This window comes from Oncorhynchus masou, chromosome 27 (assembly GCF_036934945.1).
Source record: "Oncorhynchus masou masou isolate Uvic2021 chromosome 27, UVic_Omas_1.1, whole genome shotgun sequence".
NCBI lineage: Eukaryota > Metazoa > Chordata > Actinopteri > Salmoniformes > Salmonidae > Oncorhynchus > Oncorhynchus masou.
In genome coordinates, this window is record NC_088238.1 from 22,062,073 (window position 1) to 22,087,179 (window position 25,107).

Below are 25,107 nucleotides of genomic sequence, written 5' to 3' on the forward strand. Positions count from 1 at the left end.
GTGTTTAGTTTGGTTTATTGAGATTCCTTCACATTCATAGACCAAGTAGGCCCAGGTCATTACTCACGAATAACTTCATCATGACTACAAGACAATGCTTTCTGTATTACAGTGCCAGACTTTGATTCTTCATGCAGCCCAACAGGAACATTGATGCTAGACAAGCAGTGGATTTAGCATAATGCACAATAAAGTACTTCAACTGTGGAGCTTAGGCCCAGATAGAACATTGTGGCACATCCTACAGTCGGTTAGAGGTTTCTTACTTAGACTACTGTACAGGGTACATGCTGTAGCTTTCACAGAAATCCCCAAAACAGTTTGCTTTACTGGTTCTTAAAGCTGGAATCCTTTAATGGTGAAACTTTCATATCCGTTTGGGATATTACTACACTGAACAAAAATATAAACGCAACATGTAAAGTGTTGAGCCCATGTTTCATGAGCTGAAATAAGATCCCAGAATTTTTCCAAAATGAAATGCAGAAATTTGCTTACATTCCTGTTTGTGAACATTTCTCCCTTGCCAAGGTAACCCATCCACCAGACAGGTGTGGCATATATATCAAGAAGAGGAGGACACGTACGGCCAAATTTGAGAGACAGTGGTGCCGTTTCCCCTAATGTGTATTCCATTTTAAAGGCTTTATCTAGACCAGGGGTGTCAAACTCATTCCCATGTGGGGCTGCATGTCTGCAGGTTTGTTTTTTTCCTTTCAATAGAGCCCTAAACAACCAGGTGAGGGGAGTTCCTTACTAGTGGGTGACCTTAGTGGAGCAAGTTGAGAGCTTCAAGTTCCTTGGTGTCCATATCATCAACAAACAAACAGGGTCTAAGCACACCAAGATAGTCATAAAGAGGGCATGACAAAAACCTATTCCCTTCAGGAGACTGAAAAGATATTGCATGGGTCCTCAAAAGGTTCTACAGCTGCACCATCGAGAGCATCCTGACTGGTTGCATCAATGTCTGTTATGGCAACTACTCGGCCTCCGACCGCAAGGCTCTACAGAGGGTAATGCGTACGGCCCAGTACATCACTGAGGCCAACATTCCTGCCATCCAGGACCTTTATACCAGGCGGTGTCAGAGGAAGGCCCTAAAAAATGTCAAAGACTCCAGCCACCCTAGTCATAGACTGTTCTCTCTGCTACAGCACGGCTAGCGGTACCGGAGCGCCAAGTCTAGGTCCAAGAGGCTTCTAAACAGCTTCAACCACCAAGCCACAAGACTACTGAATATGTAATCAAATGGCTACCCAGACTACTTGCATTGCCCCCTCCCCCCTGTTTTACACTGCTGCTACTCTTATTATGTATGCATAAGTGACTTTAATAACTCTACCCACATGTATATTACCTCAATTACCTCGACTCACCAGTGCCCCTGTCCATTGACTCTGTACCGGTACCCCCTGTATATAGCCTCGCTATTGTTATTTTACTGCTGCCCTTTAATTATTTGTTACTTTATTGATTGATTTATTTGTATTTTTTTAACTGCATTGTTGGTTTAGAGCTTGTAAGTAAGCATTTCACTGTAAGATTTACACCTGTTGTATTTGGTGCGTGTGACAAAATTTGATTTGATTTAATTCCTCTATCGAGTACAAGGGAGGAGCGAAAACCCGCAGACATTCAGCCCTCCGTGGAATGAGTTTGACACCTGTGATATACACTGAGGATACCAAACATTAAGGACACCTCTTTCCATGACATAGCTTTCACCTGGACAGTCTATGATCCCTAATTGATGTCACTTGTTAAATCCCCTTCAATCTGTAGGTGAAGGGGAGGAGACCGGTTCAAGAAGGATTTTTAAACCTTGAGACATCGAGTGTGTGTGTGCCATTCAGAGGGTGAATGGGCAAGACAAAATATTTAAGTGCCTTTGAATGGAGTATGGTAGTAGGTGCCAGGCACACCGGTTTGTGTCAAGAACTGCAATGCTGCTGGGTTTTTCCACTCTAACAACAGTTTCATGTGTGTAACAAAAATGGTCCACCCAAAGGACATCCAGCCAACTTCACACATCCAGCCAACTTCGCACATCCAGCCAACTTCGCACATCCAGCCAACTTCACACATCCAGCCAACTTCACACATCCAGACAACAGTCAACATATTTGCAACTTTAGGGATTATTGTTGGCATGATTTTGACCACAATGCTGCCATTCATATAGTAATTTCACAGTTTGTACAAATAAAATAAGTAAATACAATAATAAAACAATACACATAAGCATAGATAAAGACAATTCTGTATTCGTTCAACTCAATAGTGGTTTGAATTTCTGATTGACACAGTATAATGCAGGAATGGGAATAGTCTTGTGACAGACTGAACATGAATGTAATCGAGTAGATTTGGTTCTGGGTGCCGAGATTAGAATGTGAAAGACCCATTCCCTGTCTGGTGGCCCAGGAAACACACTTCTCAGTTATGTACAGTCACATGAAAAGCTGGCTGTGGGACAAAATAGCTGCTTAGTTATACCCCTATACTGTACATCCTATACATGATACAAATGACAGTTCATAGGTGGGTAGTGTAGTTGAATTGACGTTATCCCCTTTAGAAAAGTGTTACAATAGTGTGTTTAATGCCCGATTCGTCCCCTCCTGTTAGTGGTTTTGGAGAAGCTTTCCTTGAACATTATTATAGCAGTTTATGATATGAATATTCAAACATGTAACTTTCATATTGGCATTACAGTACAAGGAATACACATGCAACAGATACATGCATATACTGTAAAACACTAGACTGTTAGTAATAAATTAAATTTAAAAATGAAATGCTCAAGCTGAATGACTTCAGTAAGGTGCTCTTTCCATTCTACTTCAACTCTCTCCCAACTTTCTCACCACTGTTGCACTTCATTTACCCAAAAGATCAGTGAGATCTTCTGATGTGATGTCTTGAGCAGGCTGTCCGGTTAGTGATAGGGTTTGTTAAAACTCTTAGAATAATTGAGACTTCTTCAGGTTTAAAGGCACTTGGCAGGTTTACTCTGGTCACCCTGATTTTGTGTCAGGGCTGGGGCAGATCTGCTTGGCAACCCCTCCACCGCCCCTTCTACGCCACCAATGCAGGTGTCTGTAGATAGAGTCAAAGACGGACACGGTGTACCGTGCAAACAGCGTGGTCCACTTTAGCATCTGCACGAACCAGTTCACAGAGCGACTCACAAAGGTCAGAAACACTGTGGTGTAGTGTGCAAGTAGGAGAAGGCTTCGTCCAAGTTGCCTTCCATTGTTGATGATCAGATTGACCCGTGGGTCATGACCCGGCCCCATCCTAATAAATTCAGCAGTCTGGTTCCAAACGGAAATGGATAAGAAGGTTAATCGTGGTATAAAAAGACAAAAACATTATCTTGTAAAAAACATTTTTTGTTAAGTGTTTTGGCGCATGTTGCACATTTTTCGTTTTTTGAAATGTCCATGTCCCTAAGACGGTCTCTATAAAAATGGTAAAGGTCGGAATTTACAGACTCCCCCTTACTGTTGAGCAATCCTCCACTGGCCAATCGATGCTCTGCAAGTTTTGTTTCCGGGATGTTTGGTGATGTGGCTATGCACAGAAATACAGCAGAGGAGATTTATCATATAAAAAGAATAAACAGACATCTGAGAAGCTTTCATACAGGTTAGTCGCTCGTTCTTTCAACTATCAGCACACCATTCACAGAGTTGCAATTTAGAACAGCTGCCACAAGCTCCAATTAAACAAGGCACGGCGATATATTTAGACAATATTGTTATCGTTGTTAGCCAGCAAGCTAGCTAGCTGCTTGTCTACGTGCACTGAAAAGCTAAGTCGTTCGCTTTCTCTCTGAGATTGTCTACTGTGCTGTTTTTATACAAGCGCAACCAATACATCATAATTCCGATTTATGTATAAACATCAAATACTCTTACTATGGTTGGAGCCAGCACTGTCAAAATGTTCAGAAAGTAAGCCATCCATTTCTCCCCATAATCTGCTGTTCAGGAGTAGTGGGCAAAACGAAGTGACGCAGCCGCAGTCGAATGGCCCTATTGTTCGGCAGTGTTCGGTTCTTCGGGTGACATTCGAACCCGAGGTCCTCTGCACGAACTATCTGGGTCGCAATAACAATAATGCCCGTAAATGTATGTTGCCACAGGTATATTATTGGCACAAAGGATGATTGACTGCAGTGGCGGTCGGGGCCATTTAAGATGAGGGAGGATGATACATTTTTATGAGTATGGCCTTACTTCTACAGCATATCGGATGACTCATTCACATTCACCCAGCTAACATCGATAGGTTTAGGCTACTACATGATACTCTAATTTCCCCTGTAACCATTGTGATGTTGCTACAACCTAGCCTATGAATGAGGTGGGAAATCAAGGTGACAGACAGTGACACAGTCAATACCGCCTTCCACACTCTTGACTGCATCCAGCTGACAGTTGCAAATGTGAATTTCTATTGGACAAATTCAGGTCTTTCCCCCCCCCAGTTTCTTTCCGTTTATGAACCGGCGGCAATAAGTAAAAATAAAAAGCTTACCTTGGAAGAAATCCAGTGTTGGATAGCCAGCTTGTTAACATAGCATCCCTCTCTGTTTCAGTACACTTAACTTGTTAGCTGCATTTGCTAGCTAAGTAAGTGAAAGTAACACAAATAAAATACAACACTCTCTCTTAATTTATTCAAAAAATGAAGGAAAAGTATTTTGTTAACCGTTCAGCTACTGTCTTTCTCTCTCTTTGAGTCAACTAATGTTACTCACCACATTTTATGCACTGCAGTGCTAGCTAGCTGAAGCTTATGCTTTCAGTACTAGATTCATTCTCTGATCTTTTGATTGCGTGGACAACATGTCAGTTCATGCTGTGATAGGTTTCTCGGGCGTCCTCCGGATGTTGTCATAATTACTGTGTAAGTCTATGGAAGGGGGTGAGAACCATGAGCCTCTTAGGATTTGTATTGAAGTCAATGTACCCAGAGAAGGACAGAAGCTAGCTGTCCTCCAGCTACACTATGGTGCTAACATGCTGAGGGCTGCTGAGGCTACTGTAGACCTTAATTGCAAAACAGTGTGTTTTCATCAATTATTTGGTGACGTGAATATATTTAGTATAGTTTGATCTAGAGGTCAACCGATTATGATTTTTCAACACCGATACCGATTATTGGAGGACCAAAAAAAGACGATACCGATTATTTATTTGTAATAATGACAATTACAACAATACTGAATGAACACTTAATTTAACTTAATATAATACATCAATAAAAGCAATTTAGCCTCAAATAAATCATGAAACATGTTCAATTTGGTTTAAATAATGCAAAAACAAAGTGTTGGAGAAGAAAGTAAAAGTACTATATGTGCCATGTAAGAAAGCTAACATTTCAGTTCCTTGCTCAGAACATGAGAACATATGAAAGCTGGTGGTTCCTTTTAACATGAGTCTTCAATATTCCCAGGTAAGAAGTTTTAGGTTGTAATTATTATAGGAATTATAGGACTATTTCCCTCTATACCATTTGTATTTCATTAACCTTTGACTATTGGATGTTCTTATAGGCACTTTAGTATTGCCAGTGTAATGGTATAGCTTCCGTCCCTCTCCTCGCTCCTCCCTGGGCTCGAACCAGCAGCACAATGACAACAGCCACCATCGAAGCAGCATTACCCATGCAGAGCAAGGGGAACAACTACTAGAAGGCTCAGAGCGAGTGCCGTTTGAAACGCTATTTGCGCGTGCTAACTAGCTAGCCATTTCACTTCGGTTACACCCAGCCTCATCTCGGGATTTGATAGGCTTGAAGTCATACACAGCGCAATGCTTGACGCACAACGAAGAGCTGCTGGCAAAAGCAAAGAAAGTGCTGTTTGAATGAATGTTTACGCGCCTGCTTCTGCCTACTATCGCTCAGTCAGATACTTAGATGCTTGTATTCTCAGTCAGATTATATGCAACGCAGGACACGCTAGATAATATCTAGTAATATCATCAACCATGTGTAGTTAACTAGTGATTATGATTGATTGTTTTTTTATAAGATAAGTTTAATGCTCGCTAGCAACTTACCTTGGCTTACTGCATTTGCGTAACAGGCAGTCTCCTTGTGGAGTGCAACGAGAGAGAGAGGCAGGTCGTTATTGCGTTGGACTAGTTAACTGTAAGGTTGCAAGATTGGATCCCCCGAGCTGAGAAGGTGAAAATCTGTCGTTAACCTACCGTTCCTAGGCCATCATTGAAAATAAGAATGTGTTCTTAATTGACTTGCATAGTTAAATAAAGGTATAAAAATATACAAAATATCTGCAAATCGGCGCCAAAAAATACAGATTTTCGATTGTTATGAAAACTTGAAATCGGCCCTAATTAATCGGCCATTAATCGGTCGACCTCTAGTTTGATCAAAAAATAATAACTTTTTGAAAATGTCATAATTTTTTATGAAATTCACTGAGGAGGATGGTCCTCCGAGGGGCCTCCAGTGATTGACTGTCCAGGAATCCTCATTCTATGATTTCACTGGTCTCAATTGTTATCATCCACTAAACTTATTTCCATTTATTATTTTATTTTTATCTATGTTTTTGTCTTAAATAATTTCAATACACAGAAATGTGAATCATAATGTAACAGGGGTGCTAACATTGGAAATGCATCATAACGCCATGGAGATTTTTTTATCTGGTTTCTGTATAGCACTTTGTGACAACTGCTGATGTAAAAAGGGCTTTATAAAGAGTGATTGATTGAGACAGAACCCTCGATCTCCAAACTCTAGAATCTTGGGCATCTCTCAGAAATCCCATATCTAACATGTCAAACCAAGGTGAAAGTATCATGTTAGGACATGGGTTTTCTTTGATCAGGGATCTTGCACGGGAAGAAACACTGCATGGAATATTCACAATTTTTAAGAAACTTTTGATAAGCTTATAATTTATTTTGTTGTGGCATCTATGGACTCAGAAGATAAGAAAGCCCCAAAATATATTTGGAAAGTTTAGGTAGGACCTCTTGAAGGATCTTTTTTGGGTAGGATCTTTTGCAACCTACTGACCTTGACCCAGGTCCCACCTGTCCAGATAAAGGCCTAATGACTCTGTCTTGTACCACCAGTTTCGGCTACATGTTCAGCCGGCTGTCCCAGGGCTTTACCAACGTCCTGCAGGAGCTGTCTGGGGACGAGCCCCCCGATGGAGCCCCTCATGTAAGAGACACCCCCTCAACCCCTCACAAGCTTACATAACGTGGTACATGTTTTCTGTCCTGGGCCCCATATTTATCAACTGTCTCAGAGTAGTAGTGTTTAACTAGGATCAGCTCCTCTCTGTCCATAATAATAAATCCATTGTGATCTAAAAGGCAAAACTGATCAGCACTCTAACACATGGTCCCCCAAACTCGGTTCTGGGGTCCCCCCTGGGTGCACGTTCTGGTTTTTGCTCTAGCACTACACAGCTGATTCAAATAACCAACTCATCATCAGGCGTTGATTATTTGAACCAGCTGTGTAGTGCTAGGGCAGAAACCAAAACGTGCACCCAGGAGGGACCCCAGGACCCAGTTTGGGAAACCCTGCTCTAACGAATCACCTTTGAAGACCTTAATGTTCTCCAAGTCCCCATATTTGTATCCACTCTTCTTCTCTGTGGCTCTGTTGCAGGATATGTTGGTCCCCCAGCTCCCCCTGGAGATGCCCCCGGGGCCCCTGAGGAGTCTGGGCCTGGGGTGGAGGAGGAGCCCCTGGAGAGGCTGGCTCATCTGGAGCAGCTGACTGTGCATCTCAAGGAGGTGGTCAGAGATAAGGACAGCCAGCTGGCCACATTCGAAACGCAGCTCAAGGTGAGGCCTGGGTACAGGTGGGTGTGTTTTCCTTTGGTTTTGTGGACCTGCATGTATTGTTTTGACTGTGTCTGTGTGTGTGTGTGTGTGTGTGTGTGTGTGTGTGTGTGTGTGTGTGCGTGCGTGCGTGCGTGCCTGTGCGCGTGCCTGTGTATATTGCTTTGACTTTTATGCGTGTGTGAGACATGAATGCAGTGGTTTTATATGGATGTGCCCTCAATGCATAGCTTTGATTTTTACTCTCCTGTGTGGGTTGGGTTCATGAAATATTCATATTTGATGCACTTCTTGTCAAATAATGATTGTGGTCAGAAGTATACTGAGATGATGCTGTTGTTGCTGGAACACAAGTTTCAATGCTGTGTTTGTTGGTGTGTTTACAGAGTGAAAGGGAGACAGCGGAGGCACGCTTCACTAAACTGAAGCTGCAGGCCAAAGCCAAGATGGCTACTCTGAACAAACAAATTGCTGACCTCAAGGGGCAGGAGGGAGCAACAGTGAGTCATTTTGCAGAGTTCAAATAACTCTACGTTCATTAAGCATGGTTCTGATGTGTATTTTAGCTGTTATGTATTCATTTAAATGTTGTCGATTCTTTACAGCCAGTTTGGTCTACACTAGACTATTTTGTCATCAATAACATTTTGAAATGCTTGTCTATTTCCTGAAGAGCTCTCCAGACAGCTCCTTCACCAGCTCAGCTCCTGCTGTGGAGGAGGAACTCCAGGAGCTGAGGAAGCAGCTCAGTGAGGTCTCGACCTCGGCGAAGAACCTCGAGGAGCGTCTCCAGATGTCCGAACAGGCCCTGTGTGAAAAGGAAGCCGTACACACGGAGCAGGTGCCAATTTTGTTGTTACTCTAACCATTTGCAATGAAAATGTTATGGATTGCATGGTATAAAAAAAAAAGGGGGGCCCTTCAGCTGACTGCAGAGATGTGTCATGCGTTTAGGTTCGTGTGCTTCAGGCAGTTGTCTGTGAAAAGGACGTGCGTTTCCAGGAGCAGATCCAGAAGCATGAGGACGAGCTGCTGAGGGTCACAGTGCAGAGCCAGAACGACGCTGAGCTGCAGCAGGTGCAGCAGGTACAAACTTCATTCTCTGACTCACTCTACACTCCCTCACACAGGCCAGGTCCTATACACTGTTTTTAGCCTGTACCCAAGCCTTTAGTGTGTGTGTGTGTTGCTAGGCTCTACGTGCAGCCCAGCGGCGTTGTGAGGAGCAGGAGGAAGCCATGCGGTCACGCTGCCAGGTGCTGGAGATGCTGCAGGGGGAGCTGAACAATGCCGACCAGCAGAAACAGGTACAGACATGCTCTACTGTGCTGGTCAGTGTAGAACCATAGTGGGAATGGTGTTTTCTCAATGAAGGTCCCACAATAGAATAACAATGCAACCTGACTGACCCTTGAGCAAAATGAGCCCATCTGAAGAGACTGACAGAGTACTGTATTACATTATTCACCAAGTTACGCGTGTGACAGCGGAGTGACACTGATTGAGTAAGTACATTTGGTGATTGACAAGTTGCATGTTACATAAGGGCTGAGGGGCAGACTCATTTCTCATCTAAATGCAAAATCACTGCTTTACTCGCACAGCCGAGCAGTCCTCCTTGTAGACCCTACCGTCCCCATCTTCATCTGTCTTCATTCTCCCTCTCTGCCCCTCTCTGTCTCTCTGCCCCTCTCTGTCTCTCTGCCCCTCTCTGTCTCTCTGCCCCTCTCTGTCTCTCTGCCCCTCTCTGTCTCTCTGCCCCTCTCTGTCTCTCTGCCCCTCTCTGTCTCTCTGCTTCTCTCTGCCTCTGCCTCTCTCTTTCCCTCTCTGCCTCTCTTTCCCTCTCTGCCTCTCTCTTTCCCTCTCTGCCTCTCTCTTTCCCTCTCTGCCTCTCTCTTTCCCTCTCTGCCTCTCTCTTGCCCTCTCTGCCTCTCTCTTGCCCTCTCTGCCTCTCTCTTGCCCTCTCTGCCTCTCTCTTGCCCTCTCTGCCCCTCTCTTGCCCTCTCTGCCCCTCTCTTGCCCTCTCTGCCTCTCTCTTGCCCTCTCTGCCTCTCTCTTGCCCTCTCTGCCTCTCTCTTGCCCTCTCTCTGCCTCTCTTTCCCTCTCTGCCTCTCTCTTTCCCTCTCTGCCTCTCTTTCCCTCTCTGCCTCTCTTTCCCTCTCTGCCTCTCTCTTTCCCTCTCTGCCCCTCTCTTTCCCTCTCTTCCTCTCTCTTGCCCTCTCTGCCTCTCTCTTGCCCTCTCTGCCTCTCTCTTGCCCTCTCTGCCTCTCTCTTGCCCTCTCTGCCTCTCTCTTGCCCTCTCTGCCTCTCTCTTGCCCTCTCTGCCTCTCTCTTGCTCTCTCTGCCTCTCTCTTGCTCTCTCTGCCTCTCTTTCCCGCTCTGCCTCTCTCTCTGCCTCTCTTGCTCTCTCTGCCTCTCTCTTGCTCTCTCTGCCTCTCTTTCCCGCTCTGCCTCTCTCTCTGCCTCTCTTGCCCTCTCTGCCTCTCTCTGCCTCTCTCTCTCTCTCTGCAGATCCTCACAGTTCAGTTCCGCCAGATGGAGCAGGAGCTGGCTGAGGCTGGCAGGCAGAGGGAGGAGGAGAGGCAGCAGTGGGCTGGGTGGTCCAGCCAGGCCGAGGCAGAGCTGGTGGCCCTCCGAGCCAACCTGGAGGCCTCCGAGCAGGACAGAGCAGCCCAGCTAGCCAACCTGGAGGCCTCAGAGCATGACAGAGCTGCTCAGCTAGCCAGTCTGGAGGGTTCAGAGAGAGACAGATCAACCCAGATGGAGGAGCTGACAGTGAAACTGGAGTGGGCCACTAGAGAGCGGGAGGAATTGACCAACAGAGAAGTAGCCAGGTTAGAGAAGGAGCTTGCTGCCTTAAGAGAGGAGTATGGAGAGAGACAAAGATCAGGAGAGGCCCTGGCTGAGTTGTTGACAGGCCTGCGCTCTCTGGCTGGAGAGGGGGCCGAGGAGGACAGCCCTGTTCCCACCGACCCGGCCCAGTGCCTGGGGACACTGCAGGCCCTGGAGGCCCGGCTGGAGAGGCTGAGGGTGGAGCAGAGGGAGAGCGAGGAACGCTGCGCCCAGGTCACCCACACCATGGAGACATTGCAAGGTAAGGGAACCAAATACACTATCATGCAAGTTCCGTTTATAAGTGTATAGCATTCATGATACCCTAACAAGTGGCTTGCTTGCAGCATATTTAATAATTTTCTTTTTTCTTTCAGAACAACTGGATAAGCGCACCGCAGAAGGCAAAGAGGCAGTTGCTAGGATACAACAGCTGGAGCAGCAAATTGGAATGGTGAGCAGTCAGACGCACTAAATTAATTTTGGAGATTGTTACGACTACTAAATGAATTAAGGTAGCACATGTTGTAAGCTTGTTTTGAATCCTGTAATAACCTGAAAATAAACATCAAAATGTACTTTGGGAGAAATAGCTTATATGGTTTATTATCTGTGAACCCCAAATTACCAGACTCTTCAGTCTGTTGTACCCATTGCTAGATTCTCTAATGTATTTCTGTAATTTGACCAAATGGTGGGCTCATTTTCATCTGTGTAAAAGACAAAGCTGTGGATGTCTTACAATGCTTGTTTGAGAAGTTATGCAATGCCAAAAAAACTATGACCAATGATCCAAGATAGTTATTATCAAATCAAATCAAATTTATTTATATAGCCCTTCGTACATCAGCTGATATCTCAAAGTGCTGTACAGAAACCCAGCCTAAAACCCCAAACAGCAAGCAATGCAGGTGTAGAAGCACCTAATTATTAATTATTATTATGTTAATATATGGCATCTATTTGTCAGATGTTTTCACACACAGTGAAATTACAGAAAGTATTCATAACCTTTGACCCATAACCCACATTTTGTTGTTTTAGAGCCTGAATTCGAAATGTATTTTAATTTTTTTTTTACAAAATCTCTCACCCAACTACACACAATATTCCATAATGACAAAGTGAAAACATGTTTTTAGAAGTGCTCCTACATTTATTGAAAATGAGATACAGAAATATCTAATTTACATAAGTGTTCACACCACTGAGTTAATACAGCTAGAACCACCTTCGGCAGCGTTTACAGCTTTGAGGCTTTGTGGGTAAGTCTCCAAGAGTTTTGCACACCTGGATTGTGCAATATTTTCACTTTTATTTATTTTTATTCTTCAAGCTCTCAAGTTGGTTGTTGATTATTGCTAGACAGCCATTTTCAAGTCTGGCCATAGATTTTCAAGACGATTTAAGTCAACTGTAACTAGGCCACTTAGGAAAAAAACATTAAGAACACCTTATTAATATTGAGTTGCCCCCTCCCTCCCCTTTTGCCCTCAGAACAGCCTCAACTTGTCGGGGCATGGACTCTACAAGGTGTCGAAAGCATTCCACAGGGATGCTGGCCCATGTTCACTCCAATGCTTCCCACAGTTGTGTCAAGTTGGCTCGATGTCCTTTGGGTGGTGGACCATTCTTAGCGCACATGGTAAAATGTTGAGAAATAACCCAGCAGTGTTGCAGTTCTTTACGCAAACCGGTACACCTGGCACCTACTACCATACCCCATTCAAAGGCACTTAAATCTATTGTTTTACCCATTCACCCTCTGAATGGCAGATGTACCCAATCCATGTCTCACTTGTCTCAAGGCTTAAAAATCCTTCTTTAACCTGTCTCCTCCCCTTCACCTACACTGATTTAAAGTGAATTTAACAAGTGACATTAATAAGGGATCCTAGCTTTCACCTGGATTCACCTGTTCAGTCTATGTCATGGAAAGAACAGGTGTTCTTAATATTTTGTACACTCAGTGTATATTTAAGCAATAAGGCCAGAAGTGTGGTATTTGACCAATATACCACAGCTAAGGGCTGTTCTTAGGCACGACGCAACGCTGTATATCACAAACCCCCGAGGTGCCGTATTGCTATTATATACTGGTTACCAACGTAATTAGAGCAGTAAAAATAAATGTTTTGTCATACCCATGTTATACAGTCTGATATACCAGGCTATCAGCCAATCAGCGTTCAGGGCTCGACCCACCCAGTTTATAATTGGCCTTGTGTTTTAGGTTATTGTCCTGCTGAAATGGGAATCTGTCTCTTTTGGAAAGCAGACTGAACCAGGTTTTCCTCTAGGATTTTGCCTGTGCTTAGCTCTATTCTGTTTCTTTTTATCCTGAAAAACTCTCCAGTCCTTACTGATGACAAGCATACCCATAAGATAATGCAGCCACCACCATGCTTGAAAATATGAAGTGTGGTACTCAGTGATGTGTTGTGTTTGATTTGCCCCAAACATAACTATTTGTATTCAGGACAAAAAGTTAATTTATTTGCCACATTTTTTGCAGTTTTACTTTAGTGCCTTGTTGCAAACAGACATGTTTTGAATAATTTTATTCTGTACAGGCTTCCTCCTTTTCACTCTGTTAATTAGGTAAGTATTGTGGAGTAACTACAATGTTGTTGATCCATCCTCAGTTTTCTTCTATCACAGCCATTAAACTCTAACTGTTTTAAAGTCACCATTGGCCTCATGGTGAAATCCCTGAGCGGTTTCCTTCCTTTGCGGCAACTAAGTTAGGAAGGACACCTGTATCTTTGTAGTGACTGGGTGCATTGATACACCATCCAAAGTGTAATTAATAACTTCACCATGCTCATAGGCATATTCAATGTCTGCTTTTAAAATGTTTACCCATCTACCAATAGGTTCCCTTCTTTGCAAGGCATTGGAAAGCTCCCTGGTCTTTGTAATTGAATCTGTGTTTGAAATTCAATGCTTGACTGAGGGGTAATTGTATGTGTGGGGTACAGAGATGAGGTAATCATTCAAAGATCATGTTAACCACCACCACCACGGGACGGCAGGGTAGCCTAGTGGTTAGAGCGTTGGACTAGTAACCGAAAGGTTGCAAGTTCGAATGCCCGAGCTGACAAGGTACAAATCTGTCGTTCTGCCCCTGAACAGGCAGTTAACCCACTGTTCCTAGGCCGTCATTGAAAATAAGAATTTGTTCTTAACTGACTTGCCTAGTAAAATAAAGGTAAAATTAAAAAAAAAATGTTAACCACTATTATTGCACACATTGAGTCCCTGCAACTTATTATGTGACTTGTTAAGCACATTTTTACTCCTGAACTTATTTAGGCTTACCATAACAAACGGGTTGAATACTTATTGACTCAAGACATTTTAACTCTTAATTTTTAAATAATTTGAAAAATGTCTAAAAACATAATTCCAATTTCACATTATGGGGTATTGTGTTCAGGCCAGTGACAAAACATCTTAATTTAATCAATTTTAAATTCGGGCTGTAACACAACAAAATGTGGAAAAAGTCAAGGGGTGTGAATATTTCTGAAGGCACTTTATGTTCAATCTAATTGTTAGACAATCCCCCTTCTAGACAAAATTTGTTGACTGTGCGGAGTCACAATAGAAAGCAACAAACCCTCTGTAGACATTTGTGCTGTATGTGTGTGCAGTCTGATACAATATGATCTATTGGTGTGCTGTTATTTCACTGTGCTGTGAGGACTGCCCAGTCAGCACATTGAGTGTCGCACATGCTTATTCATGTGGGGAAGTCTCTCTGGTCTCTGCCCTGACTACTGGGGCAGGTCAGTCGGCCACAATCTATCTCAGAGGGGACAGCCTGAGGGACAGAGACAGTGGTTAGGTTTAATAATGCTGAGGCAGAATGTCCTCCTGTCGTTTGGGTCAAGGCAATGCTAATCGCCTCTCCACTGATCCTCTGTTATGACTGCAGCCCTGGGCTGACCTTCACACCCAGGCTCATCATAACTACAGTGTAACTATTGTGTAACTACATTACAGCTGTGTGAAACTGTTAACTCATTTCATGTTGAATGTAGTCGAAACTTCAATGGGATTGATGTATTATTAAGTCATAAGGTTTACACCCTCTGTGTGTTCAGAAATAACTCAGGCCTTTGTCTTTCTCTCCTAGGCTGCCAGCGAGTCATTGGTCCAGTGTGTGACTGACCCGGCTGTGGAAGACGTGACTGATGCTGAAAAAGGTAAGGAGACCTATTTTAAGATGTGTGTTTTTATTCTCTGAATCTGAAAGCCAACCACCAGGACCAGTCATACATCTGAAAGCCAACCGCCAGGACCAGTCATACATCTGAAAGCCAACCGCCAGGACCAGTCATACATCTGAAAGCCAACCGCCAGGACCAGTCATACATCTGAAAGCCAACCGCCAGGACCAGTCATACATCTGAAAGCCAACCGCCAGGACCAGTCATACATCTGAAAGCCAACCGCCAGGACCAGTCATACATCTGAAAGCCAACCGCCAGGACCAGTCATGCATCTGAAAGCCAACCGCCAGGACCAGTCATGCATCTGAAAGCCAACCGTCGGGACCAGTCATGCATCTGAAAGCCAACCGCCAGGACCAGTCATGCATCTGAAAGCCAACCGCCAGGACCAGTCATGCATCTGAAAGCCAACCGCCAGGACCAGTCATGCATCTGAAAGCCAACCGCCAGGACCAGTCATACATCTGAAAGCCAACCGCCAGGACCAGTCATACATCTGAAAGCCAACCGCCAGGACCAGTCATACATCTGAAAGCCAACCGCCAGGACCAGTCATACATCCTGCCAGCAGCACACACACCCTCTATTGATGTGTTTGCATAGGATTGGACACTGTGCTGTCACAGGCCCCGCTGCCAACAGAGTTCAGCGTAGTGATGCAGATGCGGTTACAGGCCTTACCCATTTCACACAGTCTGTAACTAAACCTGAAAGACTGGTGGTTTAGTAGACATGTCAACAGTATTGATAGTATTTTAACAGTATTGTCAGTATGTTGACAGTATGTCAATAATCATCTCAATTGTTAACAGTTAGAAGCAATAATCTGAAAGGAAATCTATAATATATAGGCAGTCATGAAAAAAATATCTGTTTTGACAATTCAGGTATGATCAATTAATTGTGTATTGTGAGATAATTAGGCTGGCTATTAATTTTCATCTTTATTGACTTCCCCAGCCCAAATATTGACTCTGGAGCAGCAGCTATTGGAGAAAGACCATGAGTTGGCTGCCCTGCGAGAGAGACTTGTGCTGGCTGAAGAGCAGGGCTCAAATGATGCATTCAAGGTAAGCGCTGATCAGATTCTAGACCAGAGTGAGGACACTGCCATGGCCCCCAACGACAGTCCTACAGTGCTGCCAGACCTCCTAGAAGACACGCGAGAGGAGGACACCACCCTGGTGGCAGAGGATAGGTCAATCCTGTCAGTCTCCGCTGATAACGAGAGCAGTCCAGAGCTCATTGAACCCCAGTCTGACTCTCCCGGAGAATCTAAGGGGGCCTCCTCTGATGAGATGGTCACGAGCAGTGACTCCGAGGTGGCCCACAGCAGCTGGACCCTCCTAGAGGCTGTGAACCAAGATGAAGGTCAGCAGTCGCCTCCCATACTGCAGGGCTTTGGCCAGCTCCAGATGCAATCCTGGGAAGAGAACAGCTCTGAGCAGGAAACATCCACAGTCCAGGTGGAGTCCTCATCAGTCATCATCCGTGAGACTGTGCAGGTGCACCTCAGCCAGCAGGGGGCGACCCTCTTTGACTCTGACTCTGCCCCTGGACAGGTATTTGCCCAGGCCCTAGCAGATGAGCTGCAGAACAGGTACAGTGAGCTCATGGTTGAGCTCCAGAGACTGAGAGAGGCTGCCTCAGAGTCACAGGAGAGAACCCAAGGCCTTGAGGAAGAGATTCGGTCCCTGGCAGTTGCCAAGGATGAGGCAGAGTCCCAGGCCCAGAGATATGAGGAAGAGCTCCAGTCAGCCAGGTCAGAGATGGACACGGTGGCCCAGCACAGTGGCTCTGACATGGAGAGGCAGAGCATGGAGATGCATCTCCTGGAGGAGCAGCTGGACAGCCTGCAGACAGAAGGCCGCTCCAAAGAGCAGCAGATCCAGGCCCTGCAGGCAGACCTGGACGAGGCTCAGCGCTCTCTCTCTCAGCAGGAGGGCCAGGCCAGGATGCTGAGTGCCCAGCTGGAAGAAGGGGAGATCACCTCCTCTGAGCTGGAGCAGAAGCTCCAAGACATGGAGGCCAGCCTACTGGACATCTCCCAGGCTAGGGACATGGCCAAAGCTGTACTATCTGAGAGGGACACAGAGATTAACGAGCTGCAACTGCGCATCACCCAGAAAGAGCAGGAGATGATGGAGCTGAGCAATGGCATGTCTGCCAAACTGCTCCAGACCGGTGAGGAGAAGTTCCTGATGAGTGCTGAAGTCAAGAAACTGAAGGAGCAGATAATTGAACTTGAGAAAGCTGGAGAAAAGGAGAAAGTGACAGGGGAGAGTCATGTAGAGGATGGTGATGAGCTCACTAGTTTGCGAAAGGACAAAGAGGATCTGACAACCCAAGTGGCCACCATTAAAAAGAGGTTGCAGGCAGCCCTGATGCAGCGCAAAGAGCTGATGAAAAAAGTTGCAGAGTTTGAGAAAGAGGCAAATCAAAGGAAAGGACAGGTAGGGAAAGCAACAGAGGAAGCCCCTGCAAGTGTACCAGCTTTAGAAAAAGACAGAAAACAAGAGGTCATGGCAATTGAGACTACTCTCGAAGAGTTCAGACAAGCCTTGAGGTCTAAAGAAGAGGTCATGGAGGTTTTGGAACGGAAAATCAGCCAGCAGGATCAGGTTCTGGAAGAGACACTTGAAATGAACAGAAGGCTGAGTGAGGGAGCTCAGCAGACTCCAGAGGCTGACACCTCATCTGAAGTCACTGCGTTGCAGTCCCAGGTGGCCTCACTGGAGTCAGATTGCGAAACACTGCAAAAGAAACTCCAGGAGGCCCAGGACTCTCGCAAAGACACCATCCGCATGGCCAAAGAAAAGGACAGGCACCACCGCGACCAGCTTAAACAGCAAAAGGAAGAGTACAACGGGCTGTTGGAGCGTTTGGAGGAGCAGGTTGGTGAACGAGATGAGCTGTTGACTAGACTGAGCGAGCTCGAGGAACTGCAAGCACAGAAAGAGGTGAGCACAGAGAAGGAAGTCCATGCCGAGCTGGAGTCCAACGCTGCAGTGGAGAAGATTGAGAAGCCAGCTGCAGGAGATTGGGTCCAGGAAGACTGGGTGGACTTTGCCGCTCCTGAGAACGAAGCACAACAACGAGGTGATAAACCCATTCCCAGTGCTGAGGAACCTTCTCAGGTACTTTCAGCTGACATTGAGGCCTCATTTCAAGCTCTGAAAGAAGAGGTCCAGGCTGAGAAGGCATCTTGTACAGAGTTGAAGGGCCAACTGCAGGAGAGCCAGGCTAGCCTGTCACTCAGGGAAAGTGAGCTTCTAGAGCTGGGCAAAGAGCTGCAGGCCCTGAGAGAGAAGGAGAGCCAGATTGAACATGTCTATGAGGAGTTGGAGGCTCTGAGGGAGAAGTGTCTCCAGGCTCAGACCTATGCAGAAGCTGTGAAAGCAGAGTTGGAGGCTGTGGCCAAGGGAGCCGCCTCGGACTCCACTGAGTCCACCATTGCCGTCCTGCAGACAGAGGTGGAGGACTTCAAGCAGTTCCTGAGCAACAAGAACGATGAGATCATGGAGCTTGGCCAGCAGCTGGGTGAGCAAAGCTCCCTCCTCCAGTCCATGCAAGAGACAGTGTATGAGAAGGACCAGTCGATCGCCTCCCTGCAGGAAGGCCTGAGAGCAGAGAAGGAAAAGAGCCAGAGACTGGAGGCCGAGGTCCCCCAGAGGCAGGAGGAAGAGAAGGGCAGCGAGGCCAAGATCCTGCAGCTTCAGCAGAAGCTCAAGGCCGCCCTTATCTCCCGCAAAGAGGCCCTCAAAGAGAACAAAAGCCAGAAAGAGGAGTTGGCCTCCACTGAGAAATTCATCACTGAACTGCAGCAGAGGGTGGATGCTAGAGAAGTCGAGCTGGAGAAGCTGAGAGCAGAAAGAGAGAGGCTGATAGAGGAGGTTGATCGGACCTTGGTGGAGAACCAGAGCCTTGGGGGGTCCTGCGAGAGCCTCAAGCTGGCCATGGAGGGTATGCTGACAGAGAAAGACTTCTGTAAAAGAGAGGCCGAGTCTGCCAAGGAGGAGGCTGCCCGGGCATGCAGAGAATGGGAGGAGAAGGTGCATGGGATGAAGGATGAGTATGAGACTCTGCTAAAGTCCTATGAGAACGTGAGTGATGAGGCAGAGCGTGTGAGACGGGTGCTGGAAGCTGCTAGGCAGGAGAGGAAGGAGCTTGTTGCTAGAGCCAGGACCCACGAGGCAGCCAAGCAGGAGGCTGAACGGCAGAAAGAAGAGGCCCAGAAAGAGGTGGACACTGTCAAAGACAAGATGAGGAAGTTTGCCAAGACCAAGCAGCAGAAAATCATGGATTTAGAGGAGGAGAATGAGAGACTCCGAGAGATGGATGAAAAGAAAGGAATAAGAAGGGAGGACAAGGCACTCAAAGGAGAACTTGAAAGACTCAAAGAAGAGTTTGAGGCTCTGAAAGCTGATTTGAATGCCACTACGGCACAGAGGGACTCCTTAGAACAGCAAGTTGTTGAGGTGAGGGAACAACTAGCCCAAGAGCTAGAGAAAGGGGACAGATTAGCTCCAGATAAAAACCCCATCTCTGATGTAGTGGAGGAAACTATTGTTGCCCAGCAGTCTAGTACAGTCATGACTGAAACTACCCAAGAGCCAGTTAAGAGCCAGCCTCAGGACATAGAGCCACATAGTCAGGCTATAGAGTCTGAGGTAGCTGCACCTGAAATGCACTCTTTTGAGGAGACGGGGAAGAACGAAATAACTGAAAGTACACAGGTCCTAATTGATGTGAAATTGAGCAAAATGGAGGCAGCCCTACAGTCAGAGAGGGAACTGAGGCAAGAGCGCGAGGCTGAACTCACTGCTGAGCTGGCCTCTCTGGAGCAGCGCCTTCGGGAGAGTAAAGAAAAGGAACAGACCCAGGGGGAGGAGTCAGTGAAGACGGACATGTCTGAAGGTGAACTGGCCACAATTGAGGGAAAGCGGAGGGAAATGGAGGCAGCCCTACATTCAGAGAGGGAACAGTGGCAAGAGAGTGAGGCTAAACTCAAGGCTAGACTAGCCTCTCTGGAGCAGCTCCTTCAGGAGAGTAAAGGTAAGGAACAGAGCCTGATGGAGGAGAGCTCTAAAAGGGAAGCCCAACTCCAGGGGCTCCACAGCAGCCTGGAGGTAGAGAAGGACGACCTAGAGGAGCGTCTGATGAACCAGCTGGCCCAGCTGAATGGCAGCATCGCCGGCTACCAGCAGGACGCGGCAGACAGCCGGGAGCGCCTTGCGGAACTGCAGCGGGAGGTGGAGAGACTGGAGAGGGAGCGGGCCGAACTGGAAGCCCTGGCCGAGAGCGAGAGGGACCGGGCAGCCAGGCTGGAGGAGGACAAGAGGCAGGCCCAGAGAGAGAGGGCCGAGGCAGAGGCAGAGTCAGGGAAGCAGAGGGAGCTGGAGCAGCAGCTGAAGTCCGCCCAGAGGGTGAAAGAGGGCAGCCAGAGCCGGGCAAAGCAGCTGGAGGAGCTGCTGAGAGAGAAGCAGCTGGAGGTGCGCCAGATGCAGAAGGACTGCATCCAGTACCAGGAAAGGATCAGCGAGATGGCCAGGGAGGGCAAGGCTTTGCAACTGGGCAGCAACGAGGTCCACAAAGAGCTTGGGCAAGCCTATCTGGAGAGGACCAACGTCACAGACGCTTTGAAGAAGACTGAGGCTGAGCTATCTAGCTGCAAAGCCCAGCTGGTTGAGGCCCAGACAGAGGCCAGCCAGGCCCAAGCTGAGAGGAGAGCCTGTGAGCAGACTGCTCTACAGAGAGAAGCTGAGTTGAAAGCAGAGGCAGAGCAGAGCCTGGACTCTGTGAGGTTCAGACTGGGAGCTGAGCTGAAGCAGATTGAGCTGAGGTTGGAGGAGTCTTACCGGGAGAGGGAGAGAGAGGAGAATGCCACCCGTGAGGCAAAAGAGCTGACTGACACCGCTGAGAGACAGGCCCAGCAGATGCAGGCCCGCCTGGATGAGTCTCTGGCCCGACTGGCTGCCTTCTCGCGCTGTATGTCCTCCCTGCAGGACGACAGGGACCGCGTGCTGGATGAGACCCGGCAGTGGGAGAGTCGCTTCAACAGCACCCTCCAGGGGAAGGAGGCCGAGGTGCGGGAGGGAGAGACCCGCTCCAGAGATCTGGCTGAACAGCTGCAGAAAGAGACCGCACAGAGAGAAGAGCTACAGCTTACAGTGGACAGGTAAAAATGGCTACAGTTCCTGAAAAAGTTAATTAATTAAATTGCCCCAATTTCCTGCCAGGTTTGTGATACACTATAGTGTGTTATGTAATGTGTTTTATTTTGTTTTTTTGTCCAGACTGCAGAAAGCAGACGAGCAGTGGCAGCTGAAATGGGAGCAGGAAGAGAAGAGGCTCCGTGAGAACCAGGCTGCCCTGGAGCAGGAGAGGGGAGAGCTTCAGAAGTCCCTAGCCCAGACCGTGACCTCCCTGGCTGACGCTCGCGCCCAGCTGGCTTCCCTGGAGAGCGAGGCGGAGGGGCTCCGCCACAGAACCCAGGCCCTGGAAGAGGCAGTTGGGAAGCTGCAGGGAGAGACCAACGAGGTCAGGTCCCAGCTGAAGGAGACGGAGGCAGAGGGGAGGAGGCTGGGCCTGAGCGTGGAACAACTGGAGACAGACCTGCGCTCCTCCAAGACCCTGACAGAGAGCCTGCAGACAGAGCTGAGTGAGAAGGAGAGGAGAGAGGTAGAGCTGCTGGGGGAGAAGGAGCAGGCCGTGACACAGGTACACATCACTTTTATTTAATCTCTGCTTTATGACATGTTTTGTCATCGCAATGAATAGTTGCTCATTTCAATGCACAGGGTGTCAAATTCTACATTTATTCAAAATAGGGTGTAAAATTCCCTACAAATTTGTGATGTTACCGTTTTGATTGAGCTATCAAGTTGTTTTACGAGCTTGGAAAAGTTTAAACCCATTCCCCTGCATCTTCTTGACTGCTTACATGCTTTCTCCCCCCCAGGCTGCAGAGGAGGCCAGGAGGGAGGCTGACACCAGGGCCCAGGAGGCTGAGAAGGAGCTGGAGGAGAGGAGAGAGGAGGTGCGGGGTCTGGAGGACCGGCTGCGGAAGGCAGAGCAGGAGAGCAGCCACAGCAAAGCCAGGCTGGACGCCTTCACCAAGGCCATGGGCTCTTTACAGGACGACAGAGACAGAGTACTTGGCATGTACAAACAGCTGGAGGAGAAACATCTGCAGGTAAAGAAACAATGATAACACTCATGTGTACAGAGGCATAAATGGCAGAAGAGATTCTGAATGGATTCTCCTACACTTAATGTAAATGGGTGGTAAATGGTGCATGTCTGTTTACGTAGATGCATGTCATCGACATGCTGAAACTGTATGTAGTGATAAGAGGGATATTATTAGTGTGACTGTAGAATGTCTTCCTCGTGCCCCAGTTGTATAACCCATCCCTCTACGTAATGGGTCTGTTGTCCCAGGTGATGATGGAAAAGGACACTCTGATCCAGGAGGCTGCTGCGGAGAATAACAGTCTGAAGGAGGAGCTGCGCTCCCTATTGGTCCAGAGGGACGACCTCCACGCAGAGAAGGCCAAGCTATCTGCCCAGCTTCACGGCTACAGGGACGACCTTACCCAGGTCCTCACCATGAAGGAGTCCCAGCACAAGCAGCTCTTGTCCGGCCAGCTGGAGCGCATCGCTAACCTGGAGAAGGAGAGAGCTGAGCTAGAGGCTAAGATCAAGAGCCTGGAGGGAGGGGAGGCTTTTGTTCAGGCGGTGGAGAGGGAGACACTCAGCCAGGCTGGTGATAGTGGAAACAGGCAGGTGAGAGACGCTCCCGGGGCGGAGGTAGAGAAGCTGAGGGAGCAGCTGCAGGCTGCCAGGGCCCAGGTGGAGAGCCTGGAGGAGAGCCTTGCCAAGGAAAGAGAGGTGCAGGAGGCTCGGCAGAAGGAGCTGAAAGAACTGCGTTGGGAGGGAGGGGTGACGCGCACGGAGTCGGAGACAGCGGCTGAGAGGGTGGCTGAGCTGGCCCGAGACCTGCTGAGCATGGAGCAGAGACTGCTGGAGGAGAGGGAGGTGGCCAGCCAGCTCCGGGCCCAGAACCAGGCGTTCGGCCAGGCCATGGCGTCACTGCAGGGCAGCAGGGACCAGGCACTCAGCCAGGCCCAGGAGCTCAGCCTCAGACTGGAGGAGATGAGCAGGGCAGGGGGCCAGCAGACACCCACCACGGGCCATGGAGGATCCACTGCGGAGGTGTGGGGACTGAAGAACGCCTTGTCAGCCCTGCAGAACGACAGGGAGAGACTGGTAATCAACCAGAGTTATCTCCATTTAACACAAAGTATTCCATTAAAGCACTACTAACGCAACCACAATGGTAGTGATGTCATAACCTACCTGTATATAGTGTTTTCATATACCAGTATCCACAGTAACACAAGCTTTGTTTCTCCCTGTCCTGTAGTTGGAACAGCTCCAGCGGCAGCACTCAGAGCTCACTCGACTGGGAGGTGGAGAGCTGTCTAGACTCAGCCAGGAGCTAGAGGAGGAGAAGAGGAGGGCTGAGGAGATGGTGGACAGGATGAGGGAGCTAGACAACCTGAGGCAGAGGGAGAACCAGGAACTAGAAATTCTCAGGTGAGACATACTTCATTAAGAGCTGCTTATGTTATTTAAAATCCAAACATTCTTAATCATGTTTAGAGGTATATGAGTGTCTATGCCTCGGCTACATAGGTATATATGTCTCTCTCTAGGCTGGAGCAGGTTGACTGGCAGGCTCAGGCAGAGCTCCTGAAGCAGCAGACCCTGGCCACCCTCTCGGACCGTGACCAGCAGGTGCGCCAGCTCGGTGCAATGTTGGAGGAGGCCCGCGCCACCAGGCCCAAACCACCAGAGGAACACCACCAGAGACAGGTGAGGAGGACACCTCTAAATCTGAAACTGATAACGACTGTACTTGGACCAGGGATGAGTGAGATGGCAGACTGCTGTTCATGTCCAAATCAAATTGTATTTGTCACGTACACAGTTTACAGCAGGTATAAAAAGTGCAGTGAAATCACCTTTTTCTGGACCAATCAAAATAACAATGAATTAAAGGAAGGTCGTATGCATAGTAATAAAACTGATATCTTCACAATTGGATATACAGTATAAATGATGAATGTGCCACGACTGTGGTTCGTGTCTTGGTCGCGCAGTTGGATAAATAGTATGATAGAACAGCAGTGTTGACTGTGGCAAGATGCATTCTGCTTGCTGCATACATTTGGCCTGTACTGGACAATGTTATCTACAAATCTAGGTTTACGTTATACATTTGTGCAGTTAAGAGACTGTTAAATGGTGTGATTATTGTTCACCTCTGTTGTCTCTTCTCCATGGCTGTTTATGTATTGTTTGTTGTTTTTTGTGCTCAGGCACCTCTTGAGGCAGACCTGTCATCTAAAGTAGGGGTCCTTCAATCAGAGAGTGGCCCGCTGAATGATCTTCAGCTGCGAGAGCAGCGGATTACACAGCTCAGTAACAAGGTAGAGGTACCAGACTGTTCCTCCTTCCTGTCACCCATAGCCTCTTGTCCGTGTCTTAGCAACCCTACCTGCAATCATTCTGTTTTCCTACTACGCTATCTCACAACTACCTCTGATCACCCTCTCTGACTTTCAGTACTTAATGACATGGTTGAATGAAAGGTACTTCATTTCATGTTAATGGCTTAGATGATCACATATTTCAGGAATGTCTCCCCCTCTGGCTCTTTCCTTTTCATTTCTCTTGCATGCTCCTTTTCCATTTTCATTCATAATTTCTTCTCTGCTTCTTCTTCGTTCTTCTGTCTTTTGGTTTTGTGTGTGTGTGTGTACAGTCTGCTGAGCCCGTTGCTGTCCCTCCCTCCTCTCAGCTCTCGCAGGTGTTTGAGGAGAACCGCCATCTCTCCTCCCAGTTCCAAGGCAGTTCCCAGAGGCTGGATGAGGCCGAGAACCGCTGCACTGCCCTCCAGAGGCAGCTCCAGGAACTGCACGAAGACAAGCGCAAGGTCAGCATGCCCTTGGATATCACTCTGCTCTGATTCATTCACTGTCCCTAGTTGATACATACTGAACATATGTTTTTAAAGATAATGTGTCCACTATGGCACAGAGGAACTAGATTTACACATTGATATCTCTGGAACAATTTAAGACTGCACTATAGTGATTTCTACAATGTTTAGTGATTTT

At 47.3% G+C, this 25,107-nt stretch overlaps 1 protein-coding gene and 1 long non-coding RNA gene across 2 annotated transcripts in view; one reads left to right on the forward strand and one right to left on the reverse strand.

The window, feature by feature from the left end:
* On the reverse strand, positions 1 to 4,009 carry LOC135515807 (uncharacterized). The gene is made up of 2 exons (XR_010451856.1): positions 3,927 to 4,009; positions 1 to 3,579 (listed from the first exon to the last, which is right to left on the reverse strand). It is a non-coding gene; the product is annotated as an uncharacterized LOC135515807 (long non-coding RNA).
* Positions 3,568 to 25,107, forward strand: part of LOC135515794 (golgin subfamily B member 1-like) — a 24,954-nt gene continuing 3,414 nt past the window's right edge. Inside the window, 19 exon segments of the mRNA XM_064939531.1 lie at positions 3,568 to 3,654; positions 7,128 to 7,218; positions 7,675 to 7,692; positions 7,695 to 7,853; positions 8,237 to 8,350; positions 8,524 to 8,691; positions 8,805 to 8,936; positions 9,044 to 9,157; positions 10,362 to 10,944; positions 11,060 to 11,136; positions 14,824 to 14,893; positions 15,881 to 21,098; positions 21,217 to 21,640; positions 21,882 to 22,115; positions 22,364 to 23,191; positions 23,349 to 23,521; positions 23,641 to 23,800; positions 24,307 to 24,417; positions 24,789 to 24,923. Of these exon segments, the coding sequence (XP_064795603.1) occupies positions 7,138 to 7,218; positions 7,675 to 7,692; positions 7,695 to 7,853; positions 8,237 to 8,350; positions 8,524 to 8,691; positions 8,805 to 8,936; positions 9,044 to 9,157; positions 10,362 to 10,944; positions 11,060 to 11,136; positions 14,824 to 14,893; positions 15,881 to 21,098; positions 21,217 to 21,640; positions 21,882 to 22,115; positions 22,364 to 23,191; positions 23,349 to 23,521; positions 23,641 to 23,800; positions 24,307 to 24,417; positions 24,789 to 24,923 (8,799 nt within the window). The 5' untranslated portion in view covers positions 3,568 to 3,654; positions 7,128 to 7,137.